This window comes from Typopeltis vanoorti, chromosome 11 (genome assembly GCF_054136105.1).
Source record: "Typopeltis vanoorti isolate ZY-2024b chromosome 11, IOZ_Tvanoo_1.0, whole genome shotgun sequence".
In the NCBI taxonomy this organism is placed as follows: Eukaryota; Metazoa; Arthropoda; class Arachnida; order Uropygi; family Thelyphonidae; genus Typopeltis; species Typopeltis vanoorti.
In genome coordinates, this window is record NC_143559.1 from 36,310,139 (window position 1) to 36,337,127 (window position 26,989).

The following is a 26,989-nucleotide window of genomic DNA, read 5'->3' on the forward strand; positions in this document are numbered from 1 at the left end:
CTTGCTTCTTTTTATCCTCCTTAACAGACTTCTTTCTTCTTCTTCTACTCTGTCAATTTGATTTTTTTCATCCTTCTCCAAATCCACATCTCAAAGCTTTCCAAAATCTTAATTTCTTCTTTCTTCAATGTCCAAGTTTCAGCTGCATAGAGGGCAACATTCCACACATGACATGCTCTTCCTCTTAATATATCGATAACTAATTGTATCATATAGATAACTTTCTTGAATAGATGAAATAATGAAGAAGAATGACTGGTAGCGACATCTGTAGAAATGTTTGTTTCTAATATCTGCTAGCGGTATGTTTGACGAAGCTCGCTAATTGCAGCGTTTATTTTGTGGTGGCATGGTTTGAAGCGCGTATTATAAAGTAAGTGTTTAGATTTTTTATTATTTTTGAAGGATTTTAAATATATTCCTAAGCTTTGTTATTACAGAAATGTACAGAAGAATTGTCTATAATTGATGTCCATTTTAAATTAAGGATAAGTTGGAAATAAAAATACTTACATTTTGTGAAGTACAAAACGAGGGACAGTGGCTAAATCAGTCTTTTTTAGATGTCAGATATGTTTATTCGTATATCTAGTGGGACAATATCCCAAAGTCGATAACAGCATTATTAGAAAAATTATAAGAATACGAGAAATGATACATTTGTTATAGTAAAAGATCAATTATATACATTTGTGTTTGTCTAAGAAGAAAAGGATAAAATATCAAGCTAATAAAAAAATATATTTTTAATGAAAATATGTTTGTCACAAAAGTCTGCATACAAAGGAAAGATAATTAGAAATGTGCATGATTCATACTTGTGACTATTTACAGACATCTGTTAACAGCTTAGGACTTGGAAGCCAGTGGATCTTTCAGCAGGATAATGATCCTAAGCACACAGCCAAGATTATCACGGAGTAGCTGCTTTTTAAGGTACCTGAACAGCTTCATTCACCTCCCTAGTCATCAGGCAAAAAAGACTTAACTTTGCCAAAGAGTATATCAATAAAAACTTTGATTTTCAGAAAACAGTCTATTTACTGACGAAAGCAAATATAATATTTTTGGATCTGATGGTCATGGAAAGATTTGACAATAAAAAAAAATGAAGAAATGAAACCCAAAAATTTGGTTCCCACAGTCAAGTATGGTGGAGATGATGTAATGGTTCTCGGACCTATGGCAACAGCTGGGGTTGGGAAATTAGTTTTCATCTAGGGCACAATGGGCAGCATAATATTTGAAGATATTGTAAACAGGATTCAGAGGCGAGTTACAAAGATTGTTGCAGGTCTGTGAGATGTTCCCTACGAGGATAGATTGAAGATCTGTGGTGGGCTCCAAAAACTAGCTGATAGATGTAGGAGAGGAGATATGACAGAAGCATATAAATTATTGAAGGGATTTTACAGAATTGATACTGATGACATTTTTAAGACCAGTGCAGGAAGGGAGAGGATGAGGGGCCATCCCTGGAGATAATGTAAGAGTGTGGTTAACAAGGGTGTTAGGACTAGATTTTTTACTTGGAGGGTTGTAAAGGGGTGGAATGCGTTGCCAGAGGTAGTTGTGAATGCTTCGTTTGTGAATGAATTTAAGGAGAAGTTTGATAGGTATTGTGTAAATAATGGTTAGTGTGTCAATGTGGGGTCTACTGCGATGAGTCATTTGACTACATGGAGACACCGTTATAATAATAATAATACCTCTGGAAAATAAATTAATATTGTGTAGGCCATTCTTTGGAATCAATCACTACTGTAATCTCTTGGGCATCGACATCACTAAAGATTTTGTGGTATCCAGTGTAATTTCAGATCATGCTTACGATAATACTTCCTTTAAGGATTCCCAATTAGAGATAGTGTGTTTTTGGACTCTTCTTTCAAGTTCATCCCATAGGTGTTTAATTGGATTAAAGTCTCAAGTCTGGTGACTGGGGGAGGTGAATGAAGCTGTTCAGGTACCTTAAAAAGCAGCCACTTTGTGATAATCTTGGCTGTGTGGTTAGGATCATTATCCTGCTGAAAGATCCATCGGTTTTCAAGTCCTAAGCTGTTGACAGATGTCTATAAATTGGCTTGCAATATCTTCAAGTATTAGGCTGCCCATTGTGCCCTCGATGAAAACTAATTTCCCAACCCCAGCTGTTGCCATAGGTCCCCGAACCATTATATCATCTCCACCGTACTTGACTGTGGGAACCAAATTTTTGTGTTTCATTTCTTCATTATTTTTTATTGTCAAATCTTTCCACGACCATCAGATCCACCAGATTTAAACGAGAGGTTTCCCAAATGGTAATAATTTCTTAATACTGAAATTATTACCATTTGTTAAACATTATGGTAATTTGTAATTTGTAAATGGTAATTTGTTAAACATACAACTTTCAAAATGGTTACATTTTGAAAGTTGTATGTTGGCTTTTGTGACTGACTGTGTGTGTATGTGTGTGTATAATATGAAATCTTAATGTATATCTCTTTTCAATTTTTTACCTTGTACCATACTTGGCATTTAAGTGCAGACCAACTATGCCATTCAGGCATTCAAATGTAAGTTCCAGAATAGATTATTATTATCATTCCAGACATCTCCATGAAATTCAAAGAACTGATGTGGGTAGCCCACATAACCATTGATCATAAAAAAAATACATGCCTTCCCTTAAACTGATTCACTGTCAACCACCTCTGTAAATCTGTACAACTCATTCATCCTCCTCCTAGCAGAATTAAATTTCACATTCTAATGCAGATGTGAGGAGAGTGTGACAGTTTTCTTCTGTTTTGAACCCAGGGCTTTATAACCAACCTAGTATTATGAGAACCTTCATCAGGGATTTTCAACTGAAGTTAGCCCATCTCATACTGAGATGATGGATTTTCCTTGCCAGGAAGTTGCATTTTTCACCATGTTAAACAAGCAAAGCAGCTGGAAAATATCAGACACTATATACTTGCCTTATAGTTGCTTTTGACATAATTCCAATCAAAAACAAAATGACAACCTTAGTTTTCATCTGATAAAAACTGGGATTTCAGGTTTCGATCATTTTTCAGTTTGAGATGACTAATTAGGCTTGGATAGCTAACTGGAGAGCGTCACCGCTATTTTACTAAGCAGCTGTGGATTAGAATCCACATCCGTATGAAAATATTTAGGTGGTAAATGAATTTGGGTCTTTAAATAGCATAGTGCAAGACCATCCAGTTTATTGGAGGATGGAATAAACATTGATTGTTAAGTCAATGTTAATTACCTCATATAGTATTAACATATAGATTTCTAAACTTCTGTGGTTATGGGTGAAAAGAAGAAAAAACAAGTGTTTGCACCCAGAAGGTAATAAGTGTCCTGATGGGTCTTCTTATTTTCATTTTATTCCTTCAAAAATGGAGGAAGGAGTATTGTATTATTCTGTTTGTTATTAAAACAACTTTAAAAAAAATTTGTCTTCAAGAGGAAATGGAACCAGGTATCTCTGTATCACTATCTGTGAGCCTGAAAAGGAATGTTTTTGATTTCATACTGTATCTTGAATGGGGTGAAACACCCTAAAACACTGTAAAGAAATGAAGCAGTTTTACATTCAGGACACCAGATTGTTGTCACTATTTTTTTTTTTTTAAATTAGAGCAGAAATAATATTTGCATGCTTTTTATTTATTTATTTATTTTTTTTTTTTTTATAGCTGTGGGTGGTAAAGGTTTGACAAAATGGCAAGTTACCAGAACTCAACATCAGAAGTTTGGAATAACTGCCTGTTTTCCTGTTTGCAGAAGATGGCGCATAAGCTCGTAGCAATGCTTTTTCGATTTCTACTCTGTAATCTAGATATTTTACGGTAGACTTACATTTTTGTCTGTCAGGAGGAATTTGCTCCAAATGATAAAATCCAATATATGTCCAAACACCTTTTTGTAAAGTTTTGTGTGTCCTTTGCAGAGTAAAATGATAGCTGTTGATCACACCTGTTGACTTCACCCATAGTGTTGTTGTACGCATATTCAACAATGGATTTGTATTTCTTGAAACCATGCTTCTCCACAGATTCCATTGATGGATTATACAAGGAAGACAGTGGAAAAACATCATTTTTGTATTTTCATCATAGTGCAAAGACTTTCCCTTGCTGATAATCTAGCATATCATTTTTGATAGCTTTCCTGAGGCCAGATCTGGAGATGTATTTCCCTATTGTTTGACAAAAATAATTATCTTGATCTTGAAAAACTTGAATCAAGATTTTCGAGATCAAGATAATTATTGTCAACTAAGTGATTAGCCGCAGCATGAAAGAATTTAGGTAATTTCATTATCACTTTCTTTTTACTCAGAGGTTCACACTGTAGATCAAGAAGTCTTACAGTATCTGTAAAACAATGATTGCTTTCAGAATCTCTTCACTATTCAGGAAATGGGAAATCAGTTTGAAAATACACAGGTGTCCTATGAAAGCACCTCATCTTCTGAATTATTTCAATGAAAAAAAAAAAATCAAGTCTGGATGAGTCTTAAGTGCATAGAATAATAGTGAAAGGCTTCCATCAGTTTGGTGTTCTTACTCCCTAAACACCTTATCACATTTTCTGTGTATAGAGTCTGTACTGTCTAAGTAAGAAGAATAAAAGATTAATATTTTAAGAAAGAAACAAATTAGGGAAATCTCTGATCAGTGATATCAAAATATTAATTTCAATTTTTGAGAATAAAAATATAATTATAATTTAATTTGATTATTATTATATAATTTTCTGGTGATGAATTTTCCATGCGAAGAATTGCCTAGCGATGAAACTTCTTGCGACGAATTTTCTCTGGAATGATTGGCGTAGCGATGAATTTTCCCTTCCAAAGAATATTTTCTGCAAAGAATTTTCCAAAGAAATTTTTCCCAATGAACTGTTGGCAATGAATTCTCACAGAACTGTGCGGTCACGATGAAAATGTTGAACGGAATTAGCACCACCTCCAACCAGTCCATTTAATTTGAACTTCAATTTTGCAAAGGTGTGAATGGAGTGGAAAGAGGACAAAATAGTTCTACTGCATTAGAGGCCCCAGGACAAAAGTAGCAAATTATAGGCTAATCAATATCTCATGAGTGGTGGTGGTTAAGATATTGGCAAAGCTGATAAAAGAATTCAAGATTGTGAAGACAGAAATACAAAGACAGGATTTTTACATAATTTTCATAGACCATTGCTTTTTTTCAGCCTTCTGTCATCAGCAAACAATTAAATATTTCTCTTCATATCATTTTCTATATCAGTAATGTAGAAATTAAACAGCAGATGACCAAGTACTGAGATCTGCAGTACACCATTAGTCACCTGCCATCTCCTCAACTCAAATCCTTCATAAACTACTCTTTGATAAGTCACCAGCCACCCTCTAATTCAAATCACCAGCTTCAAAACCATTACCACTTGTTCCAGTTTATATGATGTTCCATATGGAATCCTAAAAACTGAGTTGGATATAGCAAATGGCTTCTCAGTGATATTTCTGGACTTTGCAAAGGTATTTGATAGGATTCCACATGTTGCATGAATTAAAATTGGTGGTGAAGAATATGAAGCTGGTGATTTGGACTAGAAAGGTAGTTGATGAACATATAAAAAAAAGTGGTTTATGAAGCATTTGATTCAGGAAAAGGCAGGTACGAGCAGTGCTGTGCTGCAGGGATCAGTACTTGGTCATCTGCTTTTTAATACATCACTTATATAGAAAATGATTTGAAGGGAAATCATATTCATTTGTTTACTGATGATGCAAAGCTGAGAAGAGCAATAATCTATGAAAACGACGTAGAGATTTGGAAAAACAGTGTAGCAAACCTTTTTTTTTTTAAGAGTCATACCAAAATTGGTTGAATCTTTTAAAAAAACTACTGTCACGTGCCTCTCGAATTTTGCACAGTATGTCATTATTTGTTTCATACATGTTTTACTGACAAAAGTGTAACAAAAAAAAAAAATGAAAGACATTTCAAAGATACTTTCAATCCCCCCCATTCAGGTGTCATTCCCATCTAGGAGGTTTACTACCATGATGTAACTCAATGTTAACTATGGGCATTACGACATGGTGAGGACCTTGTCTCTTCCATATATTGTCATAAGTATTCATGGCTGTAAATCCATGTATGTTCACAGGGCCAGTTTGCCTGTTCTGGGAGATGAAAAACCTGAGTTTCCAGATGAAAAAAAAAACCCTACCTCCATATGAGGCCGACTAACTCATCTTTAGTGAAAAGAAATCAGATAAAGGTTCCTCATGTCATGGATGGGAATTTAACTCAGATCTTTCCCACCAGAGCTTTGTCTATATGGACTGAGCTATGGGGGCTCATGCTTATGATAAAAGTATTATCACCCATTTAATCTCATAATTTTATCACAGTTTTGTCAGTACATCTCATTATTTCAACTTCGAGGAATTCACTTTGTGAATACAGCTGTTTACTGAATGGGTGACATCATTACATGCCTGGCAGAAAGATCATGGGTACACAGGTCATGACTGAAGGTGTCTTCCTGGAGTGATGTTGTTTTGAAGTTTAAAATTTTTTTTTTGTATGTTCTGAATTCTGTATGCCCAAAAAAAATTATGTGCATACTGCTTTGGACATGTGCCATAGGTTTACCACTCCTGTTGTAGGATGACTTAAATAGACTTTCAGTATTATTATCATTATAATTAACATCTGACCTGCATGGAGTCAGACCTCATTGTTGGAGGCACACACTGTTGTACACAATGTGCATCCAACCATGCTTTAAACTGATTCAATGTGTCTACATTCACAACACCTCAGGCAATGCCTTTTACTCGCCAACCACTTTCCATGCAAAGAATCTGCTCCTCACTCCTCTACTCACATTCTCCTTATACAGTTTCCAGTAATAGCCTCATGTTCTACCCTCCTCTCCTCTTCTATGAAAAATCTCTTCCCTGTCAGCCTTGATAACAACCCCTGACTAGCTTATATGTCTCAATCATATCCCCCCTCCCCCTTCCTCCTATTCACGAGGCTTTGCAACTTGCATTCTGTCAATCTGTCCTTGTACCCATTCCAAAGACCACTGACCACGTTTGTGAATAGTCTGGATCCTGAATGGCTGTAAGCTTCATGCACTTCTTGGCTGCAAGCTACCAAGTGTAAGGTGATGTTTGGGAAGAAGAGATCACAAGCTATGTATTATGTTGAAATTGATGAGACTAGGGATTATGGATAATTATGGAACAGAGTTAGAGTTTAGAGAGTGTATTATAGAAGTAGCCAAAATAACATATTGGATTGTGTTGTTATTGAAGAACACACGGAAAAGTATGTATAGAGATATGAGGCCAAATTTAGAATACTGTGATTCGATCTCGGCATTCGATCTGGATTCTGTGGGGATCAAGTGATGGAGAGGATTCAGAAGCAAGTGACAAAGACTTCAAAAACTAGTTGATAGGCAAAAAGTGTGTAGAAATGATAGAAGCAGATAAGTTATTAAAAGAATTTTATAAGACTGGCACTGAAAATTTTTTTTAGTACACGGCAGAAAGAGATAGAACAAGAAACCCCTGTAGATTGTTTAAGAAAAGGTGGTGTTAGAATTAGACTTTTTGCATGGAGGGTGGTGAATGGATTTGCCTGAGGTTTTATGATTGCTTTGTTTATGAATGAGTTCTAGAAGAGTTATGATAGTGTGTTCATAACACATCTCCTCAAATGAGTCTTCTGATTCCATAGAGATAGATATCTGTATAATTATCTCATCTCATCTTTTTTTTTTATTTTTTGCCCTCTTTTACCTTGCGGTGTTGAGGGTTTATTAATCATCGGACCTCAAACCGTTCACAGGATAAGGTGGTCAACCCTATGCCCTGGTGTATCCTATGTCTTGTAGTCTTGAGTTCTCGAGGCCAGTTTGCCTGCTTTGCGGGATGAAAACCCCAGGATAAACTGGGGGAAAAAACCCTACTGTCCACGCCCAAGACCAGCTAACTTGGCTATGGCTGAGGAAGATCCTTCTGCTCCTTGAACCTAGGACACTTCTTCCCCAGGCATATGGTTGCTAAGCACACAGCCACTAGGCTAACCGCACAAACCTCTGTATAATTATAATATTTAAATTTCCATCTTTGCTAAAAGTTTTGCTTAAAAGAGCTGAAATATTTTATTTATTTTGTAGGTTTCTCATTCAAGATGTTTGATCTTTTCTTGTCCTGCCTCAGTGTTTGTCTTATTATTACTGATTTTCACATCAGATTTGTTACAGCAATTAAATTTAAAGAATCCTGCAGATTTGTAATGGATTTATTTAAGAGTATAATATCTTTGTAAAGTAAATGGCTCAAATTAACATCTCTCCATAGGGAGAATATGGTGGAGATGTATCAGGAAAACTCTACAATCTATGAGAAGGAAGAGTTGAGAAATTTGTGCGAGTTCTTTATCCAGAGTTGGATGCAATATGCTGATAGCATGATTTAAGGATTTCTAGTCTGATATCATCCATCCAAACTACCTTTCCTCATTTCAAGCTTTTAAATATACTCCATTAAAATATAATCCATGAATATACGCACGCACGCACGCGAGCACACACACATACATACACACATATATATATATACATATCAGGGGTTGTTATCAAGCTGACATGGAAGAGATTTTTCATAGAATGGGAGAGGAGGGTAGAACAAGAGGCTATTGCTGGAAACTTTTAAAGGAGAATGTGAGTAAAGGAGCAGGTTTTCTTTGCATGGAAAGTGGTTGGTAAGTATAAGGCATTGCCTGAGGTATTGTTTATGTAGACACATTGAATCAGTTTAAAGCACGGTTGGATGCATATTGTGTGCAATAGTGTGTACCTCCCACAATGAGTCTCTGACTCCATGGAGGTCAGATGTTAATTATAATAATAATACTGACAGTCTTGTGCAGTACCAAACAGAAAAACTGGATGTATCTAGTATCGACTGATAGCTTGTACAGGGCTCTATCTAACAGTGAGTAATTTACTCTATAGTTCATAGTTCTAAGCGTGTATAATTTTATTCTATCTTTATGGACTAAATATTGCTGGTCAGACTATCTATTGATCAGTTACCTCAAAGAAAAGGCCCTGGTCATAATAGGATTAGCTGCTACAGCAAGGGCTAACCCCCCCCCCCAAACTGCTGCCACTTGTAGGTACAAAGGTCACAAGAAACAACCCTCTGAAACCCAATTCATTGGAAGCGTCACTTCTAGGAACAAGCAGGAAAACTGTAAGTACACTATCTTAAATTTTGTACCTTTAGAAAACGTAGCAATTCAATAAGCTATAACACCACAACTTTAAGTAACATTAAGATGGCAACACAGGACGAATTAGAGTTCGAAAAAGCCCTAGATTTGCTGTGTTGTCAAAGTAAGCGGTAATTTAAGAAATGATTTAAAAAAGACATACTGATTGCATTGAACCAACTAACGAAAGTTTTCAATAAAATGAAAAATGAAACTAGAGTATCAATACAACTACAGACTGCTACAAACAACCAGGAACAGGTTAACTAGCTCAGCCTACTCAGTTATACTCGCTAGGCATTAAAAATAATGCTAAAAAAAAGATGAATCTGAAAACAATCCATTTTATAAACTAATAGTGAAACCGATAGCTCAACTAAATAGCGAGGAAACTAAAAATATCATCAAAGAAAAAATAGATCCGAGGAAAATCAAAATCGGAATCACAGAAATGAAAAGTATTAATAACAGAGGAGTCTTAAATTGATATCAAAGAAAAGACCGATATAGACTTGCTACATAACAAAATTATGAAGGAATGCAAGGACACGTTAATAGCAAATCCCAGTAAGAAATATCTTCCAAGACTAATTCAAAGATATATAACTGAGAGGAGACTTCCACATAGCTTTAAAGGAATGCGGAGAACCAACCAGGGTTTCTGACCTAGTGTCCAATCCTCACCTTCGTGGTGCACCCTGTTGAGTATCTACCTGGATGTTGAACGAACGAGGATGGGCTGGCAATTTGGGATTTAGCCGACCAAATTGTATTCTTATTGGTTAAACCAAAATTTCAAATGATGGTACAACATGACAGATTTTCATGCCAGCTGGGGCATCGCCCAGTTAAACAAGGCTACCATTGTTTTTGCCAGGGATCCAGGACAAACAGTGAAAAGTCAGCTACTGGAACAAATCCTAAAATTTATCCCAACTCAACATCACCATAGTTGTACTACCAAGATCGATACTATCAACATTAGAAGCTTGAATGGCAAAGAAATGGAGCTAGCTGAGGAATTGGATAAGTACCAGATTGACATAATAGGGGTGACTGAAACAAAAAAAGACAAAATCTGGTGAGATCTTTCTGAGCAATAAATACAAAATGTTATATTCAGGCAATGACAATCAAGGAAAAGAAGGAGTAGCCATAGTATTCAACGCAAAATAGGAGGCTAATCTTGAATGGCAGGCAGTCTCAATTAGAGTGATATGGACAAATATGAGAATGGGAAACTGGACAATGAGACTTATTTGTGCCTATGGTCCCACAGAAGGTTCTACCAAGGTAGAAGTGGAGGAATTTTTTGATGCTTTAGAAAAAAGCAACCTACACACAATGAAAAAGGAAAAGTTGGTCCTTGTTGGGGATCTAAATAGCAGAGTAGGAAGTGATTGTCAGACATACAAAAATGTTTTGGGAAAATTTGGAGAAAAGAGCAAAGTTAATAATAATGGCAAATACCTGTTGGATTTCTGCTCAGGACACGGACGGGTTATTACTAACACCATGTTCCAACATAAAATTGTGCACAAATTCACAAGGAGAGAAGAGAAAAGGAATAAGAAAAGTCTCATTGACCATGTTATTGTTGATAGTGATGTTTTCTCCCTGGTGCAGGACACCAGAGTGTACAGAGGATTTGAAATTGGAAGTGATCAATATTTAGTCTTGAGCAGGATAAAATTGAATTTCGTATTGAAAAGAATAACGTGTAAGAAAGTTTTAGAGCGAATAAAAGTTGAGCAGCTCTCAGATGTGAACTGTAGACTAAAATACACAAAGATTATTAAAGGAAAAATGAAATGGTTTGAGAACAGGAACCAAACCTTGGAGATTCACTGGCAAGCCTTCAAGAAAACCCTGTTTGATTCAGCTAGAGAGGCATCTGGTGAAGTTGTCTGCAAGGATAGAAATATTAGAACTCCATGGTGGACACAGGAAGTTAAAGAGGCAGTGAAGGAAAAGAAGAAAGCATATCAAAAGTTCCTGGCAAATAGTGTCAGCTTGTGCTCTTAGAGAATACAGAGACAAATGTAAGAAAGCTAAACAGTGTGTAAAACTAGCTAAACAAAAGTCATGGGAGGACTTTGGCAAGAACATAGAAAATAAATATCAAGAAGGTGGTAAGATATTCTGGAGGTTGTTGACGAAGCTTAGAAATGGAGGAAAGAGTGCCGTAAAAGGAGTTAGAGATGATAAAGGTGACATGAAAACTGGAGAAAAAGATATCCTTGAAGTATGGAGTAATTACTTTGAAAATTTGCTAAATGAAACAAACAGTGATGACAGCACAGTGATAAAAATAAAACACTGACCAGGCATGCAATCAGGAATACATATCCATGCTTGAAGTAGAAAAAGCCATCAAAGGCTTGAAATGTGGAAAGGCAGCAGGAGTAGATGATATTCGACCAGAAATGCTGAAGTATGGTGGTATGAAAGTCTTACAGTGGCTGCACTGCATAGATCAGAAAGCCTGGACAGAGGGACGAATTCCTGATGATTGGAGTAGAGCTCTAATAGTGTCCATATATAAAAAGGGAAATAAAACTGAATGTGAGAATTACAGAGGTTTTTCCCTACTGAGTGTTCCTGGCAAGATCTATGCAAGTATACTTGATAAACGGTTGAGAAGAATTGTGGAAGAAAAGGTTGGTGAAGAACAAGCTGGATTCAGTAAGTTTTAAAAGAGGTATACCTTGAGTAGACATATCGATACAAAATTAATAATGGAAAAAACTCACGTACAAAGATTATTTAATAGTATAATTTTCACCTGTGTGTCACAGGCATCTTCAGTACATTAAGCTCAAATTAAACAATAACTGACAATTTCAAACAGCGCCACTTAAGTAGCTGGTGTAAGATAACTAAAAAGGTCAATAACTTTCCTAAAAATAAAAAATAAAAATTAATAAAATAAAAAAAATTTAAAAATAATAATAATAAAAAAAAAAAAAATCAATACAATAAAAAGTTATGAAAGATTTGCTGATTTGTAAAGTACTATCTCCCATAAAGGGGATAGATGTAAGCCGTCGGATCTGTTTAAGTTAGGAGAATGAAGGAGAGTTTCACATGCTTCTTTATAAAGGCGTTCCATGAGAAACTGACTTTTGTGAAGAACTCTTGTCTTTCTCCAATGAACTCTGTGTCTAGTGAAGATGGCATGTTCTGCAAGTCCAAACTTTTCAGGTTTAAAGTATTCAATATAAGATTGGTGTTCTTCTAGCCGAATAGAGGCAGATCTTCCCGTTTGTCCGAAATAAGATAATCCACAAGAGCACGGAATCTGGTAGACACCTGGATGATTAAGATGTGGAAGCTTGTCCTTAGGAGAAGTGAGAAAGGTGGAGATTTTTCTAAACGGTCAAAAGGCAACAAAATTATTCAGTGGTTTTAAAACTTTTGCTATACGTTCACTGATGCCTTGTACATAAGGGATAGTAATGCATGCTATTTCTTCTGTGTTTGAAGAGGAAGACATTAAAACTACTCAAAGTTCTTTTAATGAAGTAATTCTTATAACCATTAGATAGAAAGGAAGAAGCTATATATTGTAGTTCTTTCTGTAAAAGATCGTCTGAAGAACAAAAGGAGTGGGTCCGATGAACCAGCGTTTTAATAGTTCCTGCCTTTTGACTGGGATGGTGATGAGATTCCGCATGGATATAATGGCCTGTATGAGTCTTCTTTCTATAAACTGAGAAATGTAGGTTACCATCAGGTTGGCGAAGAATTAGAATATCTAAAAAGGCTAACTGCTTATTTGATTCTACTTCTAAGGTAAACTTGATCCTAGGATGAAATACGTTTACCGTAGTGAGAAATTATTGAAGTTCATCCGTAGAGCCTTTCCATACAGCAAAAATGTCATCGACATATCTGAACCGATGAGTAGGTCTTGGAGAAATGTTTTTATGATACTTTGTTCAAAATGTTCCATAAAGAAATTGGAGATAGTAGGAGAAAGAGGATTACCCATTGCTGTTCCTTCAATTTGTTGATACAACTTATTTTTGACCTTTTTAGTTATCTTACACCAGCTACTTAGGTGGCGCTTTTTGGAATTGTCAGTTATTGTTTAATTTGAGCTTAATGTACTGAAGATGCCTGTGACACACAGGCGAAAATTATACTATTAAATAATCTTTGTATGTGAGTTTTTTCTGTTATTAATTTTGTATCAAGCTGGATTCAGGCCAAATAGAGGCTGTCAGGATCAGAACTTCACTTGACAACAAATAGTCGAGAAAGCATGGGAATATAACAAAGATCTGTATTTAAGTTTTGTCGATCTGGAAAAGGCATATGACAAGGTGCCAAGAGAGAAGTTATTCAATACGCTACAGTTATATGGTGTCAATGGGGCATTATATCAAGCAATACTTAGTCTGTATTTGAGTTGTAAGTCGGCAGTTAGAATTGAAGGATGTACTGGAAGATGGTTTAATGTTAAATCTGGTGTGAGACAAGGATGTACATTATCCCCTCTGTTAGTCATTATCTATATGGATCACATTATGAAAGAAAGTGGTATTAAACATGATATCGGAATTGGAGATGTTAATGCTAGCTCTTTGCTTTATACGGACGATGTTATACTTCTGAATAAATCTGCTGCAAGTTTGCAAGATTCCCTGACTAAATTGAATAACTGTTGTAATAGATATGGTATGAAGTTCAGCATTAAAAAGACAAAGACAATGAAAATAGGTAGAATTGTTGAAAATATCAACTGTATAGTGAAGGGCAAACCTGTTGAACAAGTAAAACATTTCCGCTACTTAGGCACGATTTTTAGTGAAGATGGTAAATTAAATATGGAAATAGGCAACAGAATCAACAAAGCTGGTATGGTAGGAAGTCAATTGAATAAATTCATATGGAATAAGAGAGAAATTAGTTGGAACACTAAATCAGCTGTATACAAGACAGTGTTCAAACCAGTTTTAACTTATGGATCTGAGACCTGGTCAGAAGTAAAACACTTGACCAAAGACTAGAGACCACAGATATGAGAGTCCTGAGAAAGATTAGAGGCATGAACAGATGACATCAATGTCAATATCATATTAAAAATGAGGATATTATGAAAGAACTTGACATTGTCAGCATCCAGGAATGCATTAGCAGAGCTAATCTCAGGTGGTATGTTCACTTAAACAGAATGGGCGAGGAAAGATTAGCAAAACAAGTGTTCTCTGCCAGGTTGGCAGGAAAACGACCCAGAGGAAGACCAAGATATAGGAGGATTGATACGGTACAATGTGCCTTAGATGATAGAAATGTAAGACCTGATAATGATAATATTGGAGTCTTGACAAGTAATAGACTGATTTGGAGGAAAATTGTAGATAGGAAGTTAATAAAGATGTAAATTTTTCATTTAATGCTATGATATCCTGTATACCCCTTGAGGGTACATGTCAGGAATTTGATGATGACTAATTATATATGATATTCCCAGTGAAATTGATACGAACAATGCAATCGACTCAATCCGCATGCAAAATGAAGAACTTTTCAGTACTGATACAAATCCGAGACAGAAATTCATCATGACAAATAAAAAAAAAAAACGAACAAGAGAAATTTAGTTATTGAAGTCGATCCAACGGTGAGGACCAAATTTCTAAAAACTGGTGTCGAAATGCTGTGGAGAATTTATCATTGTGCAGACTGTGTAAACATTCTGAGGTGCTTTAACTGCAATAAATTCCACCATCACACATGAGACTGCAGGGGTAAAACCATCTGTCCATTCTGCTCTAAATTTATATGAAATAAGTTCATCTCAGACTTATGCCACGAAATAAGTCTGAGATGAACTGCATAAATTGCCAAAATCACAGCAGGCATGCCTAAACCAAAAACACTGCAAACATGTGGCACTAAGCAAAGACTCCCTGACATACAACTACTATAGACAGCTCAAAATTCAATACATAGATTATGGAAAGCAATAATAAACCTGGGATGCCTTCAAATAAATCTTCAACACTCTATAAAGGCTGTAAATAGCTTAATAGAACTCATTAATAGAAAAAATATAGGATTAGCATTAATACAAGAATCCTACAACATCAACAACAAAATATGCGGCTTTCCAAGTAATTGTAAAATATTTTCAAAAGGATCAGAAAGAAAGAGCTGCGATACTCGTGATCAACCCTGAAGTCGAGGCAATATTAATTTCTCAGCACAGCAACGAGGATGCTGTACTTATCGAAATTACATACAGAGGAATTAAAACTTTTGCTGCAAGTATGTATCTAAACTATCGCGCTGACATATACTACCTAGGAAAAAATGGGCGAAATCGTGGATTTTACCATCAACCATGGCCTAATTCTAGGAACAGATAGCAACGCCCATTCGGTAATGAAAACACAAACAATAGAAGAAAAAATTTGGAAGAGTTCATACCATCAAATTCACTACACATACTAAATGATGACTGTAACAGTCCATCATTTGAAAATACCAGAGGAAGTGGCTTCATTGATCTGACAATAGCAAACAATGCTATTTTACCCTAGGTTTCTGAATGGAAATGCAAAGAAGAGGAAAGCTGTTCTGATCATCGCATATTAAGTTTCATTATCAGTAACAAAAATTTAAACGAAATACACAACATAAACCATCGAATTAACACCAAGTACTTCACCAATAAAACCAACTTAGAGAAAATTATAAAAGCATTAAAAAGAGAACTTTCATTCCAAATCTCAGAACATCACTTTAATGCGAACAGCGAACAACAGCTCAGCTTAGACAAAAACCTAGCCATCTGGGCTTCAGTACAAGCCGATATAAACTTCCTTGCTTCTGCGCTTTCATCAAGTCTGATAAAATCCAGCGAACAACCAAGAAGCTAAACATCGATGGAAGAAAATCAATACCCTGGTGGAACGACGAACTAACAGTTCTAAGAAAACATGTTAACTCACTCCGATGACTATACCAAAGAACATACAATAAGCAAGATTTGAGAGAGTAGAAGACAGAACTACTATAAAGCCGAATACAGCTATCAGACCAAAATTACAAACGCGAAAACAGAATCATGGAAAAAAATTCTGTACAGTTTCAACTATCGAATCCTTGGAATTGCATATATAAATTAGCAGCAAGCAAGAATAAGACAACACCTATATTATCAAATTACAGCTATTACAAAGATATAAAACGGACATAGACACTCCTGATGATGACTTATTTACATCTAATGAAATCGAGTCAGTATTCAGATTAATGGATCCAAGAAAAACTCCTGGAGAAGATAGAATAACCACCGATATATTTCTAAGAGCGTTTCTCGAATTCCCCGAATTCATGACAACAGTTTACAACTAATGCCTAAAAAGAGGACAATTTCATTCAATATGGAAATGCTCAAAAATTATACCCATAATCAAACCAGGAAAAGAAACATCTGATGAAATTAACAAATACAGACCAATCAGTCTCATAAACGTTGCTGGTAAGGTACTAGAAAAATTTCTAATAAACTGAATAATGCACTATGTCTACTCAAGAAACCTATTAAGCAGCAATCAATATGCATTTAGACCTCAGTCCAGCACAGTAGATGACACAACTATGGAGGTTAAAGAGTTCACAGAAGATGAAACTTCTGTGAACTCTTTAACCAATGATCACTCAATGTACAAGGATCTCACTCAATGTACAAGGAGCCTTCGATGCTGCATGGTGGCCAGCCATAATCAATCAATTAATAGATTTGAAGTGCTCAAAAAACTTATTTTACAGACAGAAGTGCAACCATGACATTAAAAACCACAACTGTAGCGAAAGAAGTCAAATGAGGCTGCCTGCAAGGTTCCTGCTGTGGCGCCAGGTTTCTGGAACATCCAGTACGACTCTCTATTATGACTTCCTTTCACTATTGAAACAAAATTCATAGCTTTTGTCGATAATGCGATGATAATGATTCGGGGGGGGGGGGGCTTACATTTGGAAGTAATGGCCAACGAAGAACTCTTTAAAATTGCAGAGTGGACACTCAAGAAGAAAGTTACCTTCAATAGCACCAAGTCTGAAGTGCTCTACATCTCACGCAAAAAATCAAAACAACCTGTAACAGTCTTCCTAAACAGAGAAGTTCTCGAGGTAGCTAGTGAGTTAAAATACCTAGGAGTGATAATAGATGAAAAATTTACAGTCAGTAAGCACATCTCATATGTTGCCGAAAAAAAGCTTACAAGTAGTAAACTTCCTAGCTAAGTCAGCATGGATTAAGTGGGTATTAGGCCATTGAGCGCTGAAAACAATATATACCGGAGTTATACTACCACTGATATCTTATGCTGCACCTGCCTGGAAACATACGCTAAAATCAAAGATAAACCGACAAAAACTAAACAAAGTTCAACGCCTTATAGCCATATGTATAATTAAAGGATAGAGGACAATATCCTTCAAGGCAGTTTGCGTTATTGCAGCTCTAACACCGATCTGCCTGAAAATACAAGGATTATCTCTTGTATATGATGTCACTTCCAGAAGATAATGAAAGTTACAACATCGATCCAAATTGCTACAAACGCCTGCTTCACTACAGTATGTGGCCTCACCCAACAAAGAGAACATACACAGCAACAATTTACAGTGATAGTAAAAGCACTATAGACAGCATAAAAAACCAGAACAACCTTATAGCTTTAATAGAACAGACAAGAAATCTGGTTCAGAATCTTGCTCTAGAGGGAGGGATATCAAGTTCTGCTGGGTAAATGCGCATACTGGGGTAGTAGTTAGAAATGAACGGCTAGAAACAAGTTACAAAATCAAAATGATTTTTTTTACGACTTTATTGCTGTGATATTCAATTTTGTCATGCTCAAAACTATGATATCTTTCTGTTTAAAATCCCTTTTTAAAATGTTTTAATACTGCATTATTATGCAGTATTCAAAGGGAATAAATTAAACGTGGAAAGGGACAGAGGTGGATAACAAAGATGGTTTCAGGACTTATCGAAAACAGGATTGGCTGAGCGGAAGTGGACTGCAGAGTTTGGTAGATAGAAGAAGTGATATGATTGAGACTTTAAACTGTTGAGAGGTAGTTACAGAGTTGATACTGGGGGGAGTTCTTTTGCTTGATGGAACATGGGGAAGGAGCGAGGATAAGGGGCCATCCCTGAAGTCACGCAAGGAAGCTGTGAGCAAGAGGATGAGGAGTGGTTTCTTTGCATGGAGAGTGGTTGAACCATTGTGTTTTCTAGGAAGGACCTTCCATGGTGAGTCTTTTGATTCAATGGAGGCCTGAATAATAATGATAATTATTATTAAGTAGTCCACGTACTTAACAGAAATCCAACAGGTAATTACCATTATTATTACCTTTCATCTTTTCTTCAAATTTTCAAAAACATTTGTCTGGTGGTATACATTTCCTACTTTTCAGTCAGATTTCCAACAAGGTCCAATGTTTCTTTTTTTCTTTATGTCAGCTTCCATCTCTAGTGACCGTTGGCACAAATAAGGCTCATTGTCCAATTCATCATTTTGATGTATGCCCATCACTATACTTGATATTCCATGTCTTTCGAAGATTTTCTTTATGGTTACTGTTGAATGCTATAGGTACTCTTTCCTGTCACTGGTCATTATTGCTTGAATATAACATCTTATGGTTGTTATTTAGAATGTTCAAGTATTTAGAGTTATGTGCTGGTTTAAACTCATTAGCCTTTAATTTTTCAGGAAATGACAATGTATACTAGTTATTAACTAAAAACTTGAATCAATATCTTCCTATATTTTGACAATGTTACATTGACATCTTCAGGAATCACAAAACAATGATATGTGCATGCAGGCACTAACTCTAAGCAAATGAGGCTCAAGAAAGGCAACTGAAGTCAGTCCTAGAGTTTCCTAAAGCTGGCCCTAAGCAGGCTAAATTGGGTTGTCTTGGCCATTGGACTGATGTTCTTAGAATGCAAGCCAAATTTGGGGCAGTCTATTGCACCCAAATTGAGATTTGGAAAGTTTATCAAAGCTGAGGCTGATTCACGGAATAATCTTTCATATCTTTACTTGCTGCGGTGTAATAAAGTAGCCTTCTTCCAGAGTATTCTGTGGTGGGTGTCCAATGCATGATCAGCAAGTCCTGAGTGGCTGTATTGGTGAAATATAGGACCGGATGTAGTCCTTGTGTTCAGATATCCTGATGTTGGCTGTCCTGCCTGTGCATGAAACTGCCCCATCTCCTGCTCTGTTAGTTGACTTTTACTAATGAAGTACTTGTGAAAACTAATTATAATTTGATGTGAAAACATTTGCAAATTTTATAAATTAAATTTTTGAACTAGTTACTAATGTGTAACCAACTGCTGTCATCATAATAGTACATTATATGGCATATAGGTATAAATCCTTTCTTCTTTATATCATTGGTATGTTCTTTGTTACTTGATTTGGAAAGTTTTCACATATTCAGATCAGGAGATTTACTCAAGAATTTACTCAAGAATAGTACTATAAAAATTTGTAAAGTGAATATTTTTGATAAACTAGCACATTTTAGTTGCTTTAATGTGTTAGACATGCATTTTTAAAATAGAGCAAACTTATACTTGAATATAGTACTTATTCCATTTTTTGTAAGCTAGGTTTTTATTTCTTTAACCTTTAAATCTTTGTGTTATTTAGATAAATTAGTTATACAGCAGTAAATCTGGATGGCAAAGAGGCAATGATATCAGCAGGGGAGCCCCAGGAGTTCACACCCTATGGGCGTGAACATCTATGTCATCACCCTGGGGATGTATACCTCCCTGTACATATGAATGCAGGAGATGCTGCTAAGACTGATACTAATAAGGATCTACTTAAAGCTTTAAGAGGAGTATCACTTCAAGATAACTGTGAGGTAATTATGATATTAAAATTCTTGTTTTAAAGTATGAAATTATAAATATAAGCGTTAATTTTAATACCTGGCTAATATCTTCTCCACTACTTCTTCCTGGAAGGCTAAGTCTGGTTACATAACACAGATATAGTATTCTGTTTTATCTGCTCTAATTAGTTGATATGATCATTGGATAATTAATTAGTGGTATTACAAGCTTTTTTGTTGATACATGACAGGTTGGTTGGACAACCATAGTAATTTAGTACTGAGAGAGAAAGAAAAAGTTCATGTTCAATTTGAAGACTTGAATGTTGTATTCTTTAGTATATGCATAAGTGTTGGAGATAATTCTAGAGGACAACAGTAGAAAGAATGCAAGAGAGCATTTAATCTCCTTTGCACTCTATCCTCTGCAGAATGGGGTGCTGATCGATCTTTATTGCTTCAGCTTTATCATGTGATTATATGTTCAAAGCTGGATTATGGGTCTCAAGTCTATGGTTCTTCTAGGCAGATTTATCTGCGATGGCTGACACATCCATCATCAGGGTATACGGATAGCATCTGGTGCCGTTTGCACATTGCCCATTCCAAGTCTTTATGTTGAAGCAAAATTGAACCAGCTCTATCACTTAGGTGGAATAGTTGTCTCTTAACAATGCCTTGAAAATAGTCTCTCCCAGAGTATTCTATATGGACTAGTCTCTTTTCTCTACTTTGGAAGGCTCTGTATCACGTGTCAGACTGCCATATGTGCTTTCGGTATGCATGTTAAAGAGATTATTGAAGCTATTAGCATGAAGATCAGAGATCTCTGATCCCTGTGTGTATGAAAGAGGCTTAAGATTCATCCCAAATAACATAGCAGACAAAATATGTTTAGAAACTGCCAACATTTGAAATATAACAAGTAACTTAACAAAACACGAATTAATGGCGGTGAAATCATTAAAATCAAATCCGAACATTGTAATAACTAGAGCCGATAAAGGAAGTGCAACCGTTATTCTAAACCGAACTACTTATTTAGAAAAAAAACGAATCTGCTAATCTCAGACAATAGTACACACCAACATGTTAACTACGACCCAACCAACAGAATAGAAAAGAAAACAGAGAAACTACTTAAATCTATTACTACATGGCCGGAAGAGATGCAGTCAAAAAACTACTTCCGCACTACGCTCGTTCCCCGAGAATTTACGGTCTACCAAAAATACACAAAGAAAACACACCACTCCGGCCGATAGATTGTCCGAATTATCACCTAGCCAGAAATTAATGGCAACACTCAAGGAGTTGGTAGGTCCTTCCCCCCCCTCCTATGTCAGAAACACACAACACTTCATAAACATAATCAAAGACATTACATTAGAAAAAGATGATTTATGTCAGTTTTGACATCTCTGCCCTCTTTACGAATGTCCTAATCAATGACACAATACTTCTTTTACAGAACAAATTTCCAGATATCATGGCACTCTTTGTGCATATATTACGTTCTGGTTATTTTGTTTGGCAAAACTCTTTCTACCTACAAAAAGAAGGCACAGCCATGGGCTCACCATTATCCCCCCCCACCCCATTGCTAAATTTTATATGGAACATTTTGAACAACATACTCTAGAATTCCTCACCTTTAAAACCCAAAGTCTGGCTTAGATACTTTGACGATGTTTTCGTGTGGTCTCATGGCTGCCAGACACTTTCTAGACAGCCACCTAAAGAAACAACACAAATGCATACAGTTCACAATTGAGATTGAAAAACAGAACACACTTCCGTTTCTAGATACAGTTGTCACACATCTTCCTTCTGGCAGTGTTTCCTTCACTGTGTACCAGAAGCCGACACATACTGGCCAATATATACACATAAACTCCTACCACCACCCAACACAAAAACTGGGCGTCATTAATACTCTAAAAAACAGGGCTTTGAAGATCAGCTCCAGTGAGCAAGCTGTGAAAGAAGAATTTAAAGTTATCAACAATACTTTTCTAAAAAATGGTTGCAGCCAAAACACTATTAACAAAATTCTCTACAAGACCTCAATAAAAAAACAAAGATAAACCAGACTACAATAAAACAATAACCATTCCTTACATTAAAGAGACATCAGATAAAATAAACAGAATACTATAAAAATGCAACCTCAAAGCCATTTTAAACCTCCTGTGCTGGCCCACCCTGAAGCATACTGTATTTATTGCACCTATAGTATATACCATATATTGGGGAAACAGGATGCACAATTCCTATCAGACAAAAAGAACATAAACGACACATTAAATATAATAACTATGGTGAAGCTGGCCTTTCGGATCATGCCCTGAACACTACATAGAATTAACTGGAAAAACACCAGTTGTTTACATCACACCGAAACATGATATGAACACAAATTTAAGGAAGCCTGTGAGATTCTTATCAACCACCCCAATCTGAACAACAATGATGGTCTAAAAATCCCAAGCATATGGAAGACACATATTCTCTCTAAGAGTTAACTATAATCAGGACTGTAGGTAATCCAGAATCCTAAATCTAAAATAACAATTGGAATGTTAAAAATAGGACATCATTGTTACTGAAAGAAGACTATCTAAGAAAGAATTTTTTTCTCATGTTACCTTAAATAGAATTTAGCTTTGATGTAGTTTCTAAATAATTAATTTGTAATTTTTTTTCCCCACTAGAGGGTCATGCCAGTAGAATAACCAGTGATCAAATCATTGTTTCTCTAGCTTACTGTGTGTAATGTAACTCATCTTGTCCTTGTATATTTGTATATACTCCAGATGATGATCTTAATATGAAGATCGAAACGTCGGGAAATTAAAAGAGTTATTTATAACATGGTTGTAAAGGCCATAATTTCTAAAACGAATGCCTGTGTGTTATGTTTCCTGATTTTGCTATCTGCAACCAGACTCCTCTTAATTGCAGTAATTATATTGCAGAGTTGCATGCCATTCAGGTTGCACTTGTGCGTATAAAAGAAAACTACTACCAAAAGTAATTTATACAGATTCTTTTGAGTTCTTTACAGGCTATCTGATCTCCTATGTATAATCTACATCCAGTGCTTGGAGGTGTTACAACTGGTAGTACAAATCGAAAAAAATGAAAACCCTTAATTTTGATATTTGATTGGGCTGGATTTCCAGCCACATTGAAATTAAGGAAAATGAGAGTGCAGATGCAACTGCTAGATCAGTTCATACTTTTTTTTGATGTACTGTTTGACAGTACATCATATGTTATGCAGACTACAGACATTTCATAAAATCCAAGTTAATGTTCCAGTGGCAGTCATAATGGCACGAAGCACTGACAAATTACATGATATTAATTCTGAAATTAAGCATTGGTACTTCACAGATTTGGTCACCTGCATTTATTGTGGATCTGGAGGTGGTGGAGAGGATTCAGAAATGAGTGACCAAGCTGGTGAGAGGTTTGTGGAATGTTCCCTATGAGGATAGATTGAGTGTGTGTGTGAGTTGCAGAGTTGAGTTGATAAAGTTACTAAAGGGATACTATGAGATTAACACAGAAGAAATTTTTCAATATATGGGGAGTAAGGGGAAAACAAGAGGTCACACCCATAAGCTGTCTAAAAGTGTGATTAGTAAGGGTGTGTGGACTAGGTTCTTTTCGGGGGGAGAGAGAGTGGAATAGGTTAAATTAAAGATGCCAAGAAATTATATTCTTGGTTTCATACTTTATCCAAGTGTAAGCAAACAAAGTTTGTGCTTGAAGTAACTTTGCAACTGGGCTTCTTGTATATAGAGGTTAATTACTTCACATCAGTTGCTTTAATATCCCATAATCAAAGTACATATTCTTATGGACATGTATAATATTATGCATTATGGAAGGGACCCATAATGTTGAAACCCAGACTGGTTTCGACCTTTATTGAGATCTCATCAGTGGGAGCCAGACCCAAAAGTGATATCAAGTAATGCAGAAGTCATCTTTCCATATACAAGTAGTCAAAAGGTGTTACACCTTATTACTAAAATACTCTGGATTGGAGATGTTAAAAGTTTTTTTTCACTTGGTTATTCTATAAATTAAAGATGGCAAGAAATTATATTCTTGGTTTCATCCTCCAAGTGTAAGCAAACAAAGTTTGCATGTGAAGTAACTTCAGGACTGGGCTACTTGTATATAGAGGCTAATGACTTCACATCAATTGGCTTAGTATCTTATAATGCAAAGCACATATCCTTATGAACATGTATAATGCTATGTTAGTAAGCGTAATGTTGTATAATGCTGGTTAGGAAGGGTGTGCAGACTAGGTTCTTTTCTTGGAGAGTGGTGAATGAGCAGAATGGGCTGTTAGAAGCAGATGTGAGTACTCCAACAGTGAATAGGTTTAAGTAGATATATGATAGGTATTGTGTTAATGGATAGAGTCGCAATGAGTCTTGTAATTCCACAGAGTGCCCATATAAATAATAACAGTAACTAGGAAAGTTCCATGTTTGAGTGCATTGTTTTATTTTTGTTTAATTTTCAGTTGTATTTTTTCATAGCCCAGATATTTCATATCCAAAGTAATTTCTTAGTTTAAAAAAAAAAAAAAGTAATGACAAACATTACTGAATTTTCTTCTCACTTTGATGTATTTTTCTCAGTATAAGATTCCTTTTTTTTCCTCCAACACTAGACACTATTTTTGACTTCAGCATAGCAGATTTAAGTTAGTAAGTTATTTTAATGCAAATCCAATTTGATAAGTTTAAATTCACAGTGTGGTGTCCTTGTGCGTAGAGACTTGCATCTAATGTCTTTGCGGTGCTGGCTATTTGAAGAAACTAAGTCCAGTGGTAGGATCTTCATTATAGACTAGTATTATTTAATTTTTTTTTTGCATATGTCTGATATACATATTATTCTAGCATGCCATGACTTAATCTTTTGATTTTTGTAAGATTAAAAAGATTGTACCATTGTAAGATGTTTTTAGTCAGTATTTTGGTCAGAAATTGCTGGCCAATGAATATAACAAAAACAGTGACAGATCATATATATATACACACACACATATATATATATATGATCTATTTATGGTATTTGAATTTGAATAAGAGTAAACTAGTGGGTTTACATTGCTATCCCTTTATTCTCCTCTTAAACTGGAAAAACATAAATTTTGAAATTCAAAATTTAAAATGTTATATAATCTTTGTCCTTTCGTAACATTTGACCTTGACTAACTTGTAAATCAGTGCTGTTTATTTCAAGATCAGATACCACGAAAGCATGCAAAGATGGTATAATCTTAAAAACTGCTTATATGATTTTGATATTTGTAGGCTGAAGATAAATTTGAAAATCCATCATGTAAAAACTTGTTTTCTTGATTTTGTAGAAAGAAATTTGGAAATTAAGAGAAGATAGTAATGATGATGGTGAAGAAGAGCTTTATGTATCTGGTAAAACTGTAGTTTGGAGCAATAGCAGTGGACAGGGATCCAAAAAGTTGCTTAAAACCATTACTTTAGAAAACCCTATTGAACGAGTAAGTTCTGTTTAATTTGTATATTATTTCAAGATCTAATATTCTATTTCTGTTTTGAGATGTAAGTTGATATTTTGAGAATCAATAAATATGGATTCTTCTTCTTCTTCCTCTGTACGTAGTAAAAACATTTCTTTATTTATAGAATTTTTCACTCAGCATGTTTAACAAAAGACAGAAAAACCAAAGACAACAAAAAAAAAGTCCATATGTACATGGATCAACAATGCACATAAAGAACCATAAGTTATAGTGTAACAATACTACTTAATTCTATTTGTACTGAACTGTAGACGAAGCTAGATAAACATTACCCAAGAAAAAATGAAACAGTTTGATAATGAACCAAATATTGGAGTCTCGGTGGCAAACTCTGAAGGAAACATCTATTGATTTAGCTAGGAAGGTATGTGGTGACATGCCTGCAAGAAGAGAAAAATAAGAACACTATGGTGAACAAAAAGAAGCTAAAGAAGCATTCCTGAAAAAGAAGAATGCATATTGAAATTGCTGTCAGCAGATGCCCTAAAAGAATAGAGAAAGATTACTACATTATTATTATACTGTATCTCCATGGAGTCCAGAAACTCATTGTGGAAGAACTAAATACTTTACACACAAAAACCTGTCATACACTTTGTATCCTTTACAGGGAACTTGCAATTAATTCTGACAATCCATTCCACTCGTTCACTACTCTCCTTGCAAAATCTAGTCTGCACACACCCTACTAACCACACTCTTACACAATTTCCACAGATGAACCCTAGTTCTCTATTTGTCATATATTGAAAAATTATCAAAATCATATCAAACGTTCCTGTCAAATAAGTCAGCTTGTGCTCTTAGAGAATATAGAGACAAATGCAAGAATGCTAAACATAAAACTAGCTAAACAAAAGTCATGGGAAGACTTTGGCAAGAATATAGAAAATAAATATCAAGAAGGTGGCAAAATATTCTGGAGGTTGTTGAAGAAGCTTAGGAATGGAGGAAAGAGTGCTGTAAAAGGAGTTAGAGATGATAAAGGTGACATGAAAGTGGGAGAAAAAGATATCCTTGAAGTATGGAGTAATTACTTTGAAACACTGCTAAATGAAACAAGCAGTGATGACAGCACAGTGGTAAAAAACACTGACCAGGCATGCAGTCAGGAATACATATCCATACTTGAAGTAGAAACAGCCATCAAAGGCTTAAAAGGTGGAAAGGCAGCAGGAGTAGATGATATTTGACCAGAAATACTGAAGTA

The 26,989-nt window shown here is 35.5% G+C and overlaps 1 protein-coding gene across 4 annotated transcripts in view; it reads left to right on the plus strand.

Moving 5' to 3' along the window:
• The first annotated feature begins 310 nt into the window (after positions 1-310).
• The window catches only part of shtd (anaphase promoting complex subunit 1), an 844,012-nt gene continuing 817,333 nt past the window's right edge, over positions 311-26,989 (plus strand). For all 4 annotated transcript variants that reach the window (XM_090401046.1, XM_090401047.1, XM_090401049.1 and 1 more), the window contains exons 1-3: positions 311-373; positions 19,994-20,213; positions 25,588-25,737. In XM_090401046.1, the coding sequence (XP_090257172.1) occupies positions 20,037-20,213; positions 25,588-25,737 (327 nt within the window). In that variant the 5' untranslated portion in view covers positions 311-373; positions 19,994-20,036. The remainder of the gene's footprint in view (positions 374-19,993; positions 20,214-25,587; positions 25,738-26,989) is intronic.